The 16,957-nt window shown below is 38.3% G+C and overlaps 1 protein-coding gene across 3 annotated transcripts in view; it reads right to left on the bottom strand.

Annotated features, from left to right (window-relative positions):
• Positions 1-16,957, bottom strand: part of HS3ST5 (heparan sulfate-glucosamine 3-sulfotransferase 5) — a 323,276-nt gene that overhangs the window by 6,769 nt on the left and 299,550 nt on the right. For all 3 annotated transcript variants that reach the window (XM_054254358.2, XM_035296548.3, XM_002747049.8), the window contains one exon: positions 475-613. In XM_054254358.2, coding sequence (XP_054110333.1) covers positions 475-581 — 107 coding nt within the window. In that variant the 5' untranslated portion in view covers positions 582-613. The remainder of the gene's footprint in view (positions 1-474; positions 614-16,957) is intronic.

Below are 16,957 nucleotides of genomic sequence, written 5' to 3' on the forward strand. Positions count from 1 at the left end.
CTGCAGCCATCTTTCCAGGGCAATAGATTGCAAACTTGATGAGCTCCTTTAGAGGCTCATACATAATTTTAATGCTCCTAGTAGCACATTAAGTGTCCACTCATAAATTTTAAAATGAAGATACATAGATACATCATCACTGTTTTGCTGCAGCTAGAGGTCAACACCAGATGCACGCAGACTACACTGAGCTCTAGTAAATGACATTTTTACTGTACACAGCTTTATTCCTTCCCTGAAAACAAGTGTCAGTGCACACAGAATACAAATGGATCTTGACAGAACACCTTGGTTTGAGCAACTTGGATCTCTTTCTTTTAAAGGCTCAATAAATCAAAATCAATACTGCAGAAAAGCATGTTTCCTGGGAATTTCGAGGGAGAAAAACAAGTGGATAGTCTTAAAATTATGTCCTAAACAAGTTTAAATCAAGACTCTCAGTCACAGGGGTATAAGCATGTATTAAGTACCCACCTATCCAAGCTCCCAACTCTGGCAACTAGATACAGGAGACTCCCAACGGCAAGGCTTCCCAGCACCAGGAGCTTCTGTCTCAGCCACGCCTGCTGTTTGAATAGCATGGCCCTCCATCAACCTTCAGGACTGCTGCAGCCTACGATAGAAGGACTCATCAGCAGTCATCTCTTAGAAGCTCTGTTGGTTGTCACAGAGCTAAGCAGAGGTGGAAGACAGGTGATAAGTGACACTGCACAAAGAGCAGATCCCATACCAACTCTGACAATTGTCATGATGTAACAACTATTTAGCCAAACTTACCTTTCTTTTCCTGGCCCATGTTATAAGATCAAAAAGCAACTCTAGGGGGAAAGATACTAACTAGACAGAACCAGTTAGATAATTGCCAAAGTAAATTAAAATGCATATAACATATAGTGTGTGTGTGTGTGTGTGTGTGTGTGTGTGTACACACAATGATTCAAAGAATATGGATAAAATGAGCAACTTGGCCAGGTGCAGTAGATCACGCCTATAATCCCAGTACTTTGGAAGGCCGAGGTGGATGAATCACCTGAGGTCAGGAATTTGAGACCAGTCTGGCCGACGTGGTGAAACCCGATCTACACTAAAAATGCAAAAATTAGCCAGGCGCAGTGGCAGGCACCTGTAATCCCAGCCACTAGGGAGGCTGAGGCAGGGGAATCACTTGAACCTGGGAGGCAGAGGTTGCAGTCAGCCAAGATCACACCACTGCACTCCAGCCTGGTGACAGAATAAGACCCTGTCTCAAAAAAGAAAACAACAACAACAACAACAACAAAAGAGCAGCTTGGGGCTTAGCAGCAGGGCAACCATAAACCGAAGGCTCTGCTTTGGAATAACAAGATGAATTTGAAATCCCAGTTCATAAGTTATCATTTTGAGCATAGTGATGAATATTTTAATTACATACTTTTTGTTTTGTTATAGTTGTGAGCAGAAGAAGGGGGTAAAATCAAAGTGATACTTACTGAAGTTATCAGTGGTAACTATCAGGATTCACATGCTTGGGGACAATGGCCTTGGGGAACCTGTTTCCCTCTATGTCCTCTGCCCAGTCCTGGGTTCCAAAACATGTTCAGAATAGATGCTTTTGCTATGTGACCTCCCCTGGCTTTCAATGAATTTAGACAGGTTTGGTGACACCGGTCTCACTCTTAGATCATGAAAGAAGCTTACCTGAAATAAGGCCAGCTGAGGAGTGTAGGGCTTTACTAGTACTGTTATTAAATTTTGGGGAAAATGCAAGCTCCCAATTCAGTCTTTCTTATTAAAAATAAATTCAATCCCCCTTTTAAGATAAGATTGCTTGTCTCTTATTAAAACTCAAAATAGGAACCATATAGAGAGCAACGAGTCATGTTTAGAAATTGTTTTGCTGCAATGGTATCTTTGTATGGCTCTGAGAAGATTTTCTTTGTGCAAAAGGGATATACTGGAATTGATTGATTAATCTATTCATTCATTCATCAAGAAATCACTGAGCACCCAAAGCATTTTCAACTATTAGATTTATAGGAGATTTCAAAACAGATCCCCAAAGAGTTTTAGTCCTTAGAAAACCAATAATGTGATTAGGGAATCATGAAACAACCAAAGAACATTACCCAATTCATGATAATGTATGAGTAAGTGTTGGGAAAAGAAAATTAAGGAAAAGGACAGAGAATGTGGGCATGGTAAATACTTTTGTGTGTGTGTGAATTGGTGAGGAGACAATAGGAGGGCATCCTAAGAGGGAGAGAGAAGAGCAGCATTTATCCAACACACAGTTGACAAATACTTATGGAGTATGTCTTATGTGCTAGATTCTGTACTGTGTACTATGGAGAATAGTGGCCAATTAAACAGACATATTCGTCCCTGTTGGAGTCCACAGTCTAGTGGAGAAGACAGGTATCAAGCCTACATACAGGATTAATGCATACTTACAAATTGTATTAAGTATGACAAAAGAAGTTTACAAGATCTAATGAGAAAGAGTAATAGGAAGAACCTAATTAGTCCTTCCTGAAGAAATAACACTTGGCTGACATCTGGATGAGGAGCAAGGAGCCAGGAGCCAGCACAGGAACCAGCACGCATGAGGGACTGAGGGGGGAAATGTGCAGCTTGTTTAAGAAGTGAAGGCTTAAAAAAAAAAAAAGTGAAGGAAGGCAGGTGTGGCTGGACACAGATAGAAGGAAAGAGAGAAAAGGCTAAGAGCAAAAGCAAAGAGAGAGCAAAGACAGATATTTGCAGGGGGCTGGGTGAGCCTGTGGTTTTGATGTAGCAGGGCTTGCCTTGTGTGTAGATAAAATGGGGAAGAGAAAGAGAGCGAGGTTTCTTGAGACTTACTGTGTATCGAGGACATTGTTCAGGTGGTATTTCAGGAAATTCTCAAAAACTCTATGAAGTAGATGGAGTTATTTGCATTTCATAGGTGAAGTGAAGCTCACAATTTTCTCCAACTTGCCTGTGATCATACAACTGACAGATAATGTGAAGGTAAAGACAGTTACCTATGTAATGTGATTCAGAGCTTCATTGAAAGAACCGGTCTCCTATCTACAGGTTGATGTCTGAGGTCCTCAGTTAGACCTGTGCTTTGGGCTCTGATCCTTGTTGAAATGCAAATCCTGCAGCAAACTGCAGAACAGGGTGGCAGAAAGAAAACTGTTCAAGCCCCCCAATTAAATTCTCCCCTTAGTAGCTTTATGGTTTTGAGGTTGGATTCTCTGGAGTTTCCTTTTCTTATCTACAATATGAGGACCACCTTTGGCCTCCCCACTCCATAGTGCTGTAGTCAGAATGAAATGAAGTTTCTACAAGTGACACAGCTATATAAAGGTTTATTAGCTTGCCAGACTAATGCGAAGGATTATGCGTCATTTGTATCTTAGCATGAATGAATTTAGTGTGCATTCACAGATGAGTAGTGTGAGGGAATACAGCTTCTTTGTGGCTAAGCTGCAAAGGGAAGGGATGGAAAAAGTAAAAGAAAAATGTGCTTGCCTCATGGCCTTTACAAGAGTCTCCAGCCTCAAAACAGGAGATCAATTCAGAGGGAAGCTAGGGAAGTTATCTACCTTCTCTGCTACTTAAATATAGTTCCCACACCCTCCTGCTTAAAACTATGATGCACAATGCTACATCCACTTTCACGAGCTCCTTGGTTCATCTGTCTGTTTTTAGGTTCAGTCCACCCATTCTTCAGGGTCTGGGCTATGAGTAAGTCTAGCTTCTCTGTGCCTGAGATGCCTTAAATATGCCCACTGAAGTTTTTCTCTCCAGGAGACCTGATTTCTCCAGTATTTTGTTTGCAGGGCTGCCTGGCTCCCTACACTGCCCCCTTCTGGTTATGGAAGGCCCAGTATGCACTCCAAGGTACCTTCCTATCTACTGTAATACTGAGAAGAACTAATATTTTCACTGAAGATCTCAACTAATGTGAGTGAGCCACTTATGGCGAAGTGGAAAAACCACTGGATTGGGAGTCAAAAGACCCTGGGTGACATTTTGGTTTGGTTTTATAATAAATAATTTCTGAATTTTGTTTTCCTCATCCATAAAATTGTAATAACGTCTATCTCACAGGGCTCTTATAATGTTAGCACTGAGTAAAACAGTAGGATGGAACTTTGTGAAGGTTCGCGCATTGTATAAAAATGAAGCATAATTAATAGCTTCAGGAGGCAGATTATTGCAATGCATTTTAAAGAGAAAAAGAATGAAATAAATGCAGTTCTCATAAATGGTATAATTGAATTATGAAAAACAGTATTTTTAAGTATAAATCACTTTTAATGGAAATTCTTGTTAAGAATTAGAATAGTAATGCTATAATTTTTGTTCAAAATAAGATGGTGCATGCATATACACACATGCACAGACACACACACACATAAATACATATTACAAAGTCAATATTTCTCTTGTTGGACTCTTGGAATTTTTAAGAAATGAGGAGGCCGAGTCAGAAGTTTCTAATGAGGCTCCCTAGCAGACAGTGAAATCTCATTCTGTTTTGTAATCAGTCTCAGACTATGTGCTAAGTGACAGTGTCATAGCAGCTCTGAATAAACCTGCCCCAGAGAAAAACAAAGATATCTGGTTAATTTAACTTTGAAAATGAGTCTTTGGCTATCTATAACGTTATAAAGCATTTGAATTTGCCAGGATGGTAGGGTTAAAAGCTGGAGGTTGCTGCTTTTTGTCTAGGAATATAAGACAAAGAAAAGCCACACCATTCGATCCTTATGGACCATGCTGTTAAACTGGGTAGCATGTTAACTGCTTCACCAACCCCCAAATCCCGTCCCTTTAGCTACGCCAGCTTTAAACATTTTAATAATCTTTCATCAAAGCAGTTATACTGGTAACGGGAAATTTATATAAAACTAAAGTTTTTTTTTGATGTTTATCATTGCTTTTTATATAAAAAATGGTTGAAGACCTACAGTGACATTAAAGCCCTCCACCATCTCCAGTTCTTAATCTCTCAGTGTCTTTCATTGTGCCAAGAGCAGCACAATTAGTTTCTTCAGACTCGTAAAGCTTTAACAGACACGGTATCTTGGCTGAACAAAGCAGAGTATCTAAATAATATAGTATGTGGCCAGAAACGACAAACTGTAGAGACATCGTGCTGTTTCTCTAAAGCAGCACTAAGCAAAGAAAGAAATGATTCCCCAGATGAAACAAAGAAATCAGGAGATTCAAAAATAATAATAATAAAGATGTGTTCAAGTGCTGTTCAAAGGATTGTAGACACGGTTACCACAAACCCTTGGTACCAGTAAAAATAATAAGAGGAACAATAGCAGCAAAGTTCATTAAAAATGACTGAACTTATATAGCAGAATTATTCCAAGGAAATCATAACCCTCTTTTGAGTATTAGCTCATTTATCCTGGGCAACAGCCTTATGAGGTGGACAGGCACTACATTTATTGAACACTAAGCTCTGTGTTACTTTCTTTTATATTTACTAACTCATATGATACCACGGACCTCTGTAATATTATCTTTTTTTTTTAAAGGAAACTGAGCAGAGACATGAGCAGATTTTTTTACCCAAGGGCTGTGGGTGGTAAATGCAGACAGAAGATTTAAATTCATAATTATCTGATCCAAAGAACATGATCCCATGATTACAGTACCAGTCATAGAACTTTGCATACTTACATGGGAAACTTTAAAAAACCAATTTCAATAGTTTTCACTAATTTCAGGTGTTTATATGTTATCTTGTTATATGGATAAGTCATCCAGTGGTGATTTACACTTACATGGGAGATTTTTAAAAAATAATTTCAATAGTTCTGGGGGTACAGGTGGTTATATCATGTCTTGTTATATGGATAAGTCCTCTAGTAGTGATTTCTGAGATTTTAATGCATTTGTCACCCGAGCAGGGCACACTGCACCCAACATGTAGTCTTTTATCCCTCACTCCTCTCCCAACTTTCCCCAACCCAGTCCCCAAAGTCCATTCTATCACTTTTATGCTTTGTGTCTTCATAGTTTAGCTTCTGGGAGATTCTTAATAAATATTTGTTTATTAATTGAGAACAGACAAAAACCACTTAACTCCACCCAAATTACCTGACATTGAACTTTGAGTTAGAGGATGGGGAGATTAAAAAAAAAAATGAAGAGGAAAAATATTTCCATAAAAGGGCAGGTAAAAGAGACCATTTAGGTGGTTTGAACCCGATGAAAGAAGAGAGAAAATACTAATAAGTAATGATAGTAGCAATTATAATGAAAATTAATATTTTCATAATTTGCTAAGGGTTTGTCATATTCACTAAGCCACTTATAATTTAAACTGACCAGAATCATGGATATCCCACTTTTTCTCCCCATAACTCAAGAACTTTCTCTTAGAAAGATTTATAGCAAATGGTCAAAATACCATTGGGATTGGCTGCCACTTGTCACAGACTCAGATTCTTAAGTGCTGGTGTTCGTAAGATCTTGATTAAATCTGTCTTTTGCCCTGTCATTATCACCCAATCCCTACCCACCTCTTCCCACAACACTTCCTCTCAATATCTCAGTAAATGGCTCCCCATCTGCTCCTTACCCATGCCAAAAACCTTGGAAGCTGTCATTCCTGGCTCCACCCTATCCCCATGTCCAATCAGCCAGTAAGAATCTACCTCCAGTACTGTTAGAATCCACCCAATTGCTGCCATCACTAGTGACTGCCCTGGTTCGGGCCACTGTCTCTTTTAGACTACGTATGAGTTCCCAAGTGGTCTTCCCACTATTAGTTTTGTTCCTGCCTCAATTTATTCTCCATAGTGATGCCAGAGTAGTCTTTCCCAGTGGATCATCTCCAGGCTTAATACCCTTTAATGCATGCCTATCATCCACAAGACCCTTTATTTCTTTCCACTGTAATTCCACATACCCCACCCAAGGCCTACATATACAAACTGCAATACACAGAACAACTTGCAGTTCTTTTGAATAAGCCATGGTCAGTTTTGCTTCAGAGTCTTTCTTCATAAGATTTCCATTGCTTGAAAACACCCACTCTGTGCTCCATTTATCAGATCTGTTGAATAGGATACCAATAATCTGCCCCACAGCACTGCTGTGAGGAGTAAATGGGCAGGTGTTGCTTGGCTCATAGTATGTTAGACATGTCAGTGGATGCTTCCTTTCCTTCCCAGGCCTTGGTTTAATTCCTATGTTTTAGATCTTAGGTTCTCTTCTTGGGTTCCTTGGAAAAGTCTTTCTTGATCACTTAGGGCTGGTTTAGATGTTCCTCCCTGTATGCACCACAGCACTCTCTACTTACTTCTATTTAAGCCATATTGTAATTGTCTGTTTACTTGCATGTAACTCTAACTAGATTAAATTCTGTGAGATTAAGAAGTATGTATTGTGTATTGAATTTCTCCAGCATTTATGGTAACTGATACTCAGTAAATGATTGCTGAATAATCCAATCAGGTGAAATAAACTTTGAATATCCTAAGATTATGACCATCTCTTTTGTCACTACTCCTTCATCTTTGTATACTACTTAGCAGGTTTGCCAAGTGCTGTCTGGGTATAAGTGACCTTAGTTTTTCTACCTTTTATTTTGAGAAAAAATTGAATACTCATATATCCTTTGCCTAGATTCACTGATTGTTAATGTTTTGCCATATTTATCTGTTTCTACAGAAGCACATATTACTTTTATGGAACCATTAAAAATAAGTGGCAGATCTCAACACTGTAGCACATTAGAAGCCCCCACCTGACACCCACACATTGCCCTGTGATAAAAGTGGGACAGTGGGCATTCTTGTCTCACAGCCTAGGGAGGTGAAGTGACCTGCTCAAAGCTTCACACTACTTAGTCTGGGGTTGGGAATAATTATAATAGGGCTTTCCACATTGCACCACTCTGCCTCTCTATGAAGTTCACGTAAAGTTGAAAATATTGCAGATTTTATTGGTAGAAACAGATGTAGCCTTCATCTTTGTCTAAACTTTCAACCTGCAAATTCTGAGTTGAGTGTTTTTTAAAAAAAAAAACCTTTGGCAAAGTGGTGAAAAAAAATACTCTCGGGAGATTCTTGTCCTGTTTCCTGTTATACTTTTCTCAATTCCTTTAAAGAAAGAAAAAAAATTGAAAAAGCTCTTTCTATATTTTAACACAAATGGTAGAGGCATGTGGTGATGCCCATCCACTGGCATGCTATAGCTGGCTCCTACTTTGCAAGCCAGTTGTTAAAGTCATTATTGAAAATTAAAATTTTATTATATAAATTTATAATTAAATAGACAAAAGCAAAGGTAATAAATTTGAAAAACTCCTTGTTTCTTAATTATCTTACTCCATTTTACTATTATGTATGGTCTTAAGGTTAAGTCTGCTGCATCTGTACAATAGGATACTACACATGTCTTCCCAATTTCACATTTGGTAAATTTATCTTGGTAGCTTAAAATTTCATATTGAATATATCCATTCATGTTGGTAGCTTAAAATTGGCCATGAAGGATTTATGCAATAGAAATAGACAAACACTGAAACCACACCCCCCTTTCCAAAAACTAGTTGTTAAGTATTTACCGGGACACCACTGATTATGCCCCATTCATTTTTCTTTTGCACATTCAATAATCAAGTATTTCCCAAGTTCCCATCAAATGTGCAGTATGGTGCTAAGTACTCATAAAAAAGGGGGGCCTCCCTCTCCACTCTGCCTTTTTCCAGAGGCCTGTTTTCATTTCTGAGACCACTATGATCCTTTTCTTTTTTAAGTCTTTCTTCTCAGCTTTTTTGCTACTCCGTATACCCTGCCACTGACTATGTTCTTTAAATAAAAGAACCTAAAAAGAAAAGACTGCCAAGATATTATTCTTAAGTAACATTGCTAGCAAAAGTATAGCTAAACATCTTAGGAAATTGTATAATATTTAACAAATCTATAAAATAACATATAATTAGCGTGTATGCAAAATGATACTAAACGTTTCCCCTTCTTAGGCATGCTAACATTTTCTTAAATTGCAGTATTAAAATTAGCATATTTAACATACTTCAAACTTTTTTCTTTTAATTAACAGAGGCACCTTTCTTCTCGGAATCTCTGATCTTCCTTTCAGAGCCAGAAGTACTCCACCAAATTTCAACCCTAAGATAACCACCTATTGCCAGTCATCAACAAATAGTTAACTGAGGACCTACCATGCATCAGTAACCGCAGATGCCAGAAATAATATGGACAAGAGACACAGATTCTACCTCATTACTTTTGTAGTTTTCTAGTGTTCAACTCTTAATATACGTCTAAAGAAACTGCATCATCTGGTGAACACAGATCTTAGATCCTTTTGGGCGAGTTCAGGCACATTCAGGGTGGTGTGGCTGCAGCCTCAGATTCTCTTAGATTGCCAGTGAAGTAAGAATCCCTACAAAGGCAGGCTCTGCTGCACTTCAGAATCTCACCTCCCAGCTCTAAAATCCACCTTGAAGAGTCCTTGCCTCCTACCCAAGTAGCTACAATCAAACTACTCTCCAAAAAGCACAACTCTTCCTTCAAAAGGACTCTTTTCTTCACTGGGTATGTTTAGACCAGACATTACTAAAGTAGCTACTTGTGGTGAGACACGAGCTGGACCCTGTACATTTACATGGGGCTGTCTACTCAGAAAGGCCTTATGTTTGATTTAATGTTCTGTTATCACTGTCTTAGAATTCTCTGCATTTTCATTTTGCCCTGGGCCCCACAAATTATGTACCTGATTCTGCAGCCAGAGATTTCGGTCTCTGAGAATAGATTACTTGTGTGGGGGCTATGGCTCTTTCACAGTGGCACCTCCTTTCTTCTTCAGACACTGAGCTTTAAGAGACAGACACTGTCTTAACCCCATCATACAGGAACATGACCCTTCACATATTTTTACAGAGCTGGGATTTTCTCTCTCTTTTATTTCTCCCTCTCAGTTCTGTGGTTTTCCGTGAGGCTCATCTCCTCCTTGGGTACCTAACACTGAACATGGTGTCTGCCTTCGAGAACATGGTAGCTCTCCACAAAGCCTTAGAGTTCTAAGCACAATAACCATAGCAGAGTATGTGCCACACAAGCTAGTGCTGTGAGATACACACACACACACGCCTCCAGAAGAAAGGGTTTCATCACAATAGATTAGTGGGGGAGATCCTGTGAGGTGAAGAGGACAGTATCTATCAAATAGGTAAGAAAATGCAGAAACTTGAGAACATCTGCTCCTTCTGTGGGGCAGGAAATTATGTCTCCATTTCATGTTCCCTTCAAGGTAAAAACAAAACAGGAAGCTCAAACTATGTTCCCCTGCTGCTCTGTGACTTTGTGTAAACCACCTAACCCCCTGATTTTCTGTTTCTTCATCCTAGAAACAAAGGCCTGAGAAGGGATGAGGTCAGCAATCCCTCTGAGCCTAAAACTCTCTTATTCTAGGGAACAAAATGAATTTTCTTAAAATGAGAGATTAATGTATAAGGAAGTAAAGACAACTACATTGTGGGGGGAAATTAGTGCCTGAGGTAAATTTTAATATTTAATGTCTTAATAGCCCCCAGTTTTAAACAGTTCTGACCTCTTTAAAGATGGCTGCACCACATCAGACTGCCTATTACTAGGAGAAACAATCCTCTTGTCCTAAGACATAGAATTTCTTCGAAAAGATACTGATACTTAAGAAAGATTCTACTGATGAGCTTTCAATTTGCCCTGCTGTCAGGGAGCCCATAGAAATCACATTTTGAAAAAATTAACCAAGGGCAGCTGAGGAAAATTGTCATAAAGGATTCCTTTTCCTTCTATTATAATGATCACATAAGAGAGCTGTAATGAGAAGAAACAAATGAAGAGGGGCACAGGAACAGGGCACAGAAAGTGGTGTTGTGCATGTGTCGAGTCAAATGTGGAGAGGGGGTAGAGATTAAGAGAAAATGGACACCATTTGTTAGTAGATTAAGCAGAAAGTATATTAGTCAGGATGCTCATAATTGCTCAATCAAATGGCTAAGGAAGATGTTCAGCCCTTTGTTTCTTCAGTTAACCATGAAGGGTCAATGTTAGAAATGAAAAAGCTTGATAAATTATACAGAACTGCAGAGTTGAATAGTGCTCTGTGCTTATCCTCCCTGGAGTTATGGCGGGGGTAGCTTTGAGCAGATTCCAAATTTTCATATGGATTCTCTATTTCTTCCCTCCATTCAGCTTTCCATATCAGGCATACATTATTTATCACAGCTCCCATTATTGCACTAGCTTGAGTAGTCCTCTGGCCCTCTGTCTGCAGGAGGATACTCATTTTGCATTTGTAATTACCAAACTTAAAAGGAGCCAGTTAATTCTGCTTCTGTTCAGGGGTCTCATTTAATAGAATAATGTCTTAAGAAAAAATACGAGAACTGAATTTTGTTTGGGCCTGGAATCCCAATTACTCTTAATCCCAGTATCTCACTGGTATAGGTAACTAATGTTTATAGAAGGGATAAACTAATGTTTATCCACTCCTCCCCAAAATTTCTTCTCACTGCATTAAACAGTTGTTAGTTTAGTAAATTTGACCTACTAGTAAGTTCAGAAGCAGAATCTTTCCTTCTTTAATCTTGCATTTATATAGAAAAGTGTGACTTGGAGAGGTAACAATTATATAGTTAATTAAATTAATATACATGGTCCAAACATCATTCTAGTGATTTAGGCTCCTGCAGTTAAAGAGTTCCAGTAAACTGGATGAAGCTCTTCCCTCTGCTCCATGTAGCAAACCTCAGTTGATAGTAATATTAGTTCCACTTGTCATATCCATTAATAGTTAGAAGTATCTATTTTTAAATCAAGGGTTGTATTCACTACCAGACAGAAAGCCAACTTTTAAATTTTATTTACCTCAAGTTTTGTTTTTGTTTTTAATGAAGACCAAATAAATAATGCAAATATATATATATATATATATATAAATGGTTTTTAATGCCATAAATATATTAGAAGTATGATGGTTTTTTTAATCATCAAGCTTCATTTCATTGTAGTTTTTATCATCGTCTCTCTGCAGTGACTTTTTTCTCCTTTTTAATTTCCATAATACTATGCTATATAATTCATTTGTAATGACTGATGATGTATGCTGATTTTTAACATTAAATGTTTTCTGTGAAGAATTAAATTATTAGCAGACTGTGCAGAAATCTGAATGTATCATATTCAAATTACCAAGTTAGATCCAGAAATTTAACATGTTTAATATAAAATTTTAGCAAATTTGTATAAAAGTACAACCTCCTGAAAGCTTCAGAGACAGATAACCTACTGTCCACTTAATAAACATAAACACACAGTTTTCAAAATACTTCTCTCCATTTGTATAGCACTTTTCAGTTTTTAAAGTACTAGTTTAAACATTTTATTGGACTTTTACAACAAAAATATAAGGGACACAAGACTATTTTATTCTCCCTTCTCTAGATGAGGAAGCCAAGACATCATTAAGATGTGGTGCCCAGGGCTACCTAGTTAATAACTGGCAGAGTTCAAAATACAGTCGAGCTGTATTTACCTTCAGTGTTTGTGCTAGGTATATTCATCCTTTTTCTATAAAGATTTGTCATTACTTCGTTCTAGGACTGGATATACATTCTTTGGTGCAAATCTAATCCTTGAGCAGTACAGGCATACCTTGGAGATGTGGATTTGGTTACAGACCACCACGATAAAGCAGTAAAGTGAGTCTCCCAAATCATTTGGTTTCCCAAGCATATAAAGTTACATTTATGTTATATTGTAACCTACTAAGTGTGCAAGAGAATTATGTTTAAAAAATGTACATACCGTAATTTAAAAATATTTTATTGCTAAAAACATGCCTAAGATCAGCTGAGCCTTCAGTGAGTTATAATCTTTTTGTTGGTGGAGGGTCTTGCCTTGATGTTGATGGCTGCTGACCAGAGTGGTGGTTGATCAAAGTTGGGGTAGCTGTGGCAATTTCTAAAATTAAGAAAACAATGATATGCCACATGGATTGATCCTTCTTTTCATAAAAGAGCTTTCTGTAGTGTGCTATATATATATATGTACGTATATATACATACGTATTATACGTATATACACATACGTATGTGTATATATATATATATATATATATATACATATATACGTATATACGTATATACGTGTATACATATATATATTGGAGACAGAGTCTTTGTCACCAGGCGCCAGGCTGGAGTGCAGTGTCACTGAAACCTCCGCCTTCCTGGTTCAAGCAATTCTCCTGCCTCAGCCTCTGAGTAGCTGGGACTACAGGCACATGCCACCACACCCAGCTAATTTTTGTATTTTAGTAGAGACGGGTTTCACTATGTTGGCCAGATGGTCTCAATCTCTTGATCTCGTGATCCACCTGCTTTGGCCTCCCAAAATGCTGGGATTACAGGCATGGGCCACTGCACCTGGCCTAGCGTGCAATATTTTTTGACAGCATTTTACCCACCGCAGAATTTCTTTCAAAATTGGAGTCAGTCCTCCTCTCAAAATGTGTCTCTGCTTTATTAATGAAGTTTATGTAATATTCTAAATCCACTGTTGTCATCTCAGCGATGTTCACAGCATCTTCACCAGGAGTAAATTCCATTTCAAGAAACCATTTTCTTTGCTCAACCAAAAGAAGCAACTCCTCATCCTTTCAAGTTTGATCATGAGACTGTAGCAATTCAGTCACATCTTCAGGTTCCACTAGTTCTCTTGCTATTTCTACCACATCTGCAGTTACTTCCTCCACTGAAGTCTTGAACTCCCCAAAGTCATTCATGAGGGTTGATATTAACATCTGCCAAATACCTGTTAAGGTTGATATGTTGGCCACCTTTCATGAATCACAGGAGTTCTTAATAGCAGCTAGAATGGTGAATCCTTTCCAGGTTTCAATTTGCTTTGCCCAAATCTATGAGAGGAATCACAATGGCAGCTATAGCCTTATGAAATCTATTTCTTAAATAATAGAACTTGAAAGTTGAAATTACTCCTTGATCCATATACTGTAGAATGGATATTGTAATAGAAGGCATGAAAGCGACATTAATCTCGTACATCTCCAACAGGACTCTTGGGTGATTAGGTGCAGTGTCAATGAATAGTAATCTTTTGTAAGGAGCATTTTTTTTGAGCAGTAGGTCTCAACAGTGAGCTTAAACATGTTCAGTAAACAATGTTGTAAACAGATGTGATATTTACACATATCTTTAAAATGCTTTTCATTTAAAGTGAGACTCATCACAGAACATAAAACAGAACTACCATTTGACCCAGCAGTCCTATTACTGGGTATACATCCAAAAGAAATTAAATTGTTCTATGAAAATAAATATGTACTCATATATTTATTGCAGCACTACTCACAATAGCAAAGACATGGAATTAACCTGCCCATCAGTAGTGGACTGGATAAAGAAAATGTGTTACATATACAATATGGAATAGTATGCAGCCATAAAAAATGAAATCATGTTCTTTGCAGTAATGTGGGTGTAGCTTGAGGCCATCATCCTAAGTGCCTTAATGTAGGAATAGAAAACAAAATACTTCCTGTTCTCATAAGTGGGAGCTAAACAATGAGCACCCATGGACATAACATAGGAACAATAGACACTGCAGACTACAAGAGGGAGGAGGGAGATAAGGGGAAGGGCTGAAAAACTAATATCAGATATTATGCTCAGTTCCTGGGTGATGGGACCATTTGTACCCTAGACCTTAGAGTACAATATACCCAGGTAACAACTTGTACATGTACCCCAAAGCTAAAATAAAAATAAAAATTACAACAAAAGTAATAAAAAATAAAGTGAGAGATGTGTAACTCTAACTTGAACACTTAGAGGCCATTGTAAGACTATTAACTGGTTCAATTTCAATATTGTTGTGTCTTATATGGGTGTAGTTTGTGGCACCCAAAACAATAACAGCAGTAACATCAAAGATCACTGATCACAGATCACCATAACAGATAAAATAATAAAAAAGTTTAAAATACTGAGAGAATTACCAAAATGTGGCACAGAGGCATGAAATGAGTGCATGTATGCCTTTGGATAAATGGTGCTGGTAGACTTGCTCAATGCAGGGTTGCAACACACCTTCAATTAAAAAAAAGAAAAGCAGTATCTGTGAAGCAGAATAAAGTACAGTAAAACAAGTTATGCCTAAATAGATTTTAAAAGAGAGCTGAAGTAATTTTTGTTAAAGTACTGAATGTGGAAGAAATGAAAGAGGTGACAAATAATTTGAAATGAACAAGTGTTAATAGTCTTACTCTCTCTGGATGGATCAATGGCTCCTCTCATAAAAATATCATGCTAGGATGAGAAGGATTATTATAGATTCATCAAGGGTAGCAAAAGAGAAAATAAACTAGTTGCATGAATAATTTCTGAGATTAATCATTATGACACTGGTAGAATTAGCACACCAACTCCAGTATCTCCTCCTCACTAATATGTACCTTAATCAGAAATTTCATTCTAGACTGATTCTCCAAATTCCCCTATATGAGACATTATTTTTATTGCTGTTTTAGACAATATTTGTTTTAGATTTATCTACATTTTTCATTACTGTCAGTTACTATTCCTTTTATGTTGGTCTCAGCTTTATTGAGAGATAATTCACATGCAACTCACCCATTTAAAAGTGTACTTAGATTTTAACATATTCACAGTATTGTGCAATCATCACCATAATCAACTTTACATTTACATTTTCATGACCCTCCCAAAAACTCTGTACCCTTTAGCAGTCTACCCCATTTCTCCATCTTTCCCTCCCAGTCGTTGGCAACCACTAATCTAATTTCTGTCTCCCTATTCCTTCTTGCATCTCAGCTCTTTCTTTTTCCCTTGCCAGAAGTAGAATTTCCTTACATCCAGCAAACAAAAATTGTGACATTTCAAACCAAATGCAGAAATATTTTCCTTAATTTCTTCTCATTCCCCAAGGCAAAAATATGTAGGACTTCTTTCTTTGAGCTGTTTTCTTCACTAAGATGAATTAATTCTTTTTTTTTTTGAGACGGAGTTTCGCTCTTGTTACCCAGGCTGGAGTGCAATGGCGCGATCTCGGCTCACCGCAACCTCCGCCCCCTGGGTTCAGGCAATTCTCCTGCCTCAGCCTCCTGAGTAGCTGAGATTATAGGCACGCGCCACTGTGCCCAGCTAATTTTTAGTAATTTTTAGTAGAGACGGGGTTTCACCATGTTGACCAGGATGGTCTCGATCTGCCGACCTCGTGATCCACCCGCCTCGGCCTCCCAAAGTGCTGGGATTACAGGCTTGAGCTACCGCGCCCGGCGAATTAATTCTTGAAAGATCCTTCAGCTGTAGTGAGTTGAAGCCAGGTTTAAAAGAATAAGTTACTAAAATTTTCTCCTCCAAAAATTAGTCTTACTTTCTTTTTCTTAACTGGATTTTAAGATGTTTAGTGTAAGGTAAATAGCCTTGCTGGGAGCCGGATGAACACCCCTCTCTATGCCTGATAACAGTTTAGCAGTCAGGACACATTACTCAGCATCTGGCTTCTCCATGTGGGCTCCCCTCACCCACTTCTGCATTCTGCTCCCAGGTCTATATTCAGCCAGCACTAGACTATGCACTCTCAGCACCAAGCTATGCATTTGAACCTCAGCACTAAACTATGCAGTCTCAGCACTAAACTATACATTCGAACCCGTAAAAATTTAAGAAATCCCACCAAGCCTTACCCAATGGCAGCCCACCCCATACATCCTTGGCCAGCCCACCTCTCAATAAGTGCCACCTCCCTACCTATAGCGGCTCACCCTGTCCCAGCTCTGTCTCCCTAAAACTAATGAAATTGCTTATGCTTTGTTTTCCCAATATCCAATCAATCGTCTCTAACCCCTATAAAAACCCCTGCCCTGAGAAGTTAAGTGTGACTTCTCTGGCCCCATCCCAGACCATAGAACC

This window comes from Callithrix jacchus, chromosome 4, assembly GCF_049354715.1.
Source record: "Callithrix jacchus isolate 240 chromosome 4, calJac240_pri, whole genome shotgun sequence".
In the NCBI taxonomy this organism is placed as follows: Eukaryota; Metazoa; Chordata; class Mammalia; order Primates; family Cebidae; genus Callithrix; species Callithrix jacchus.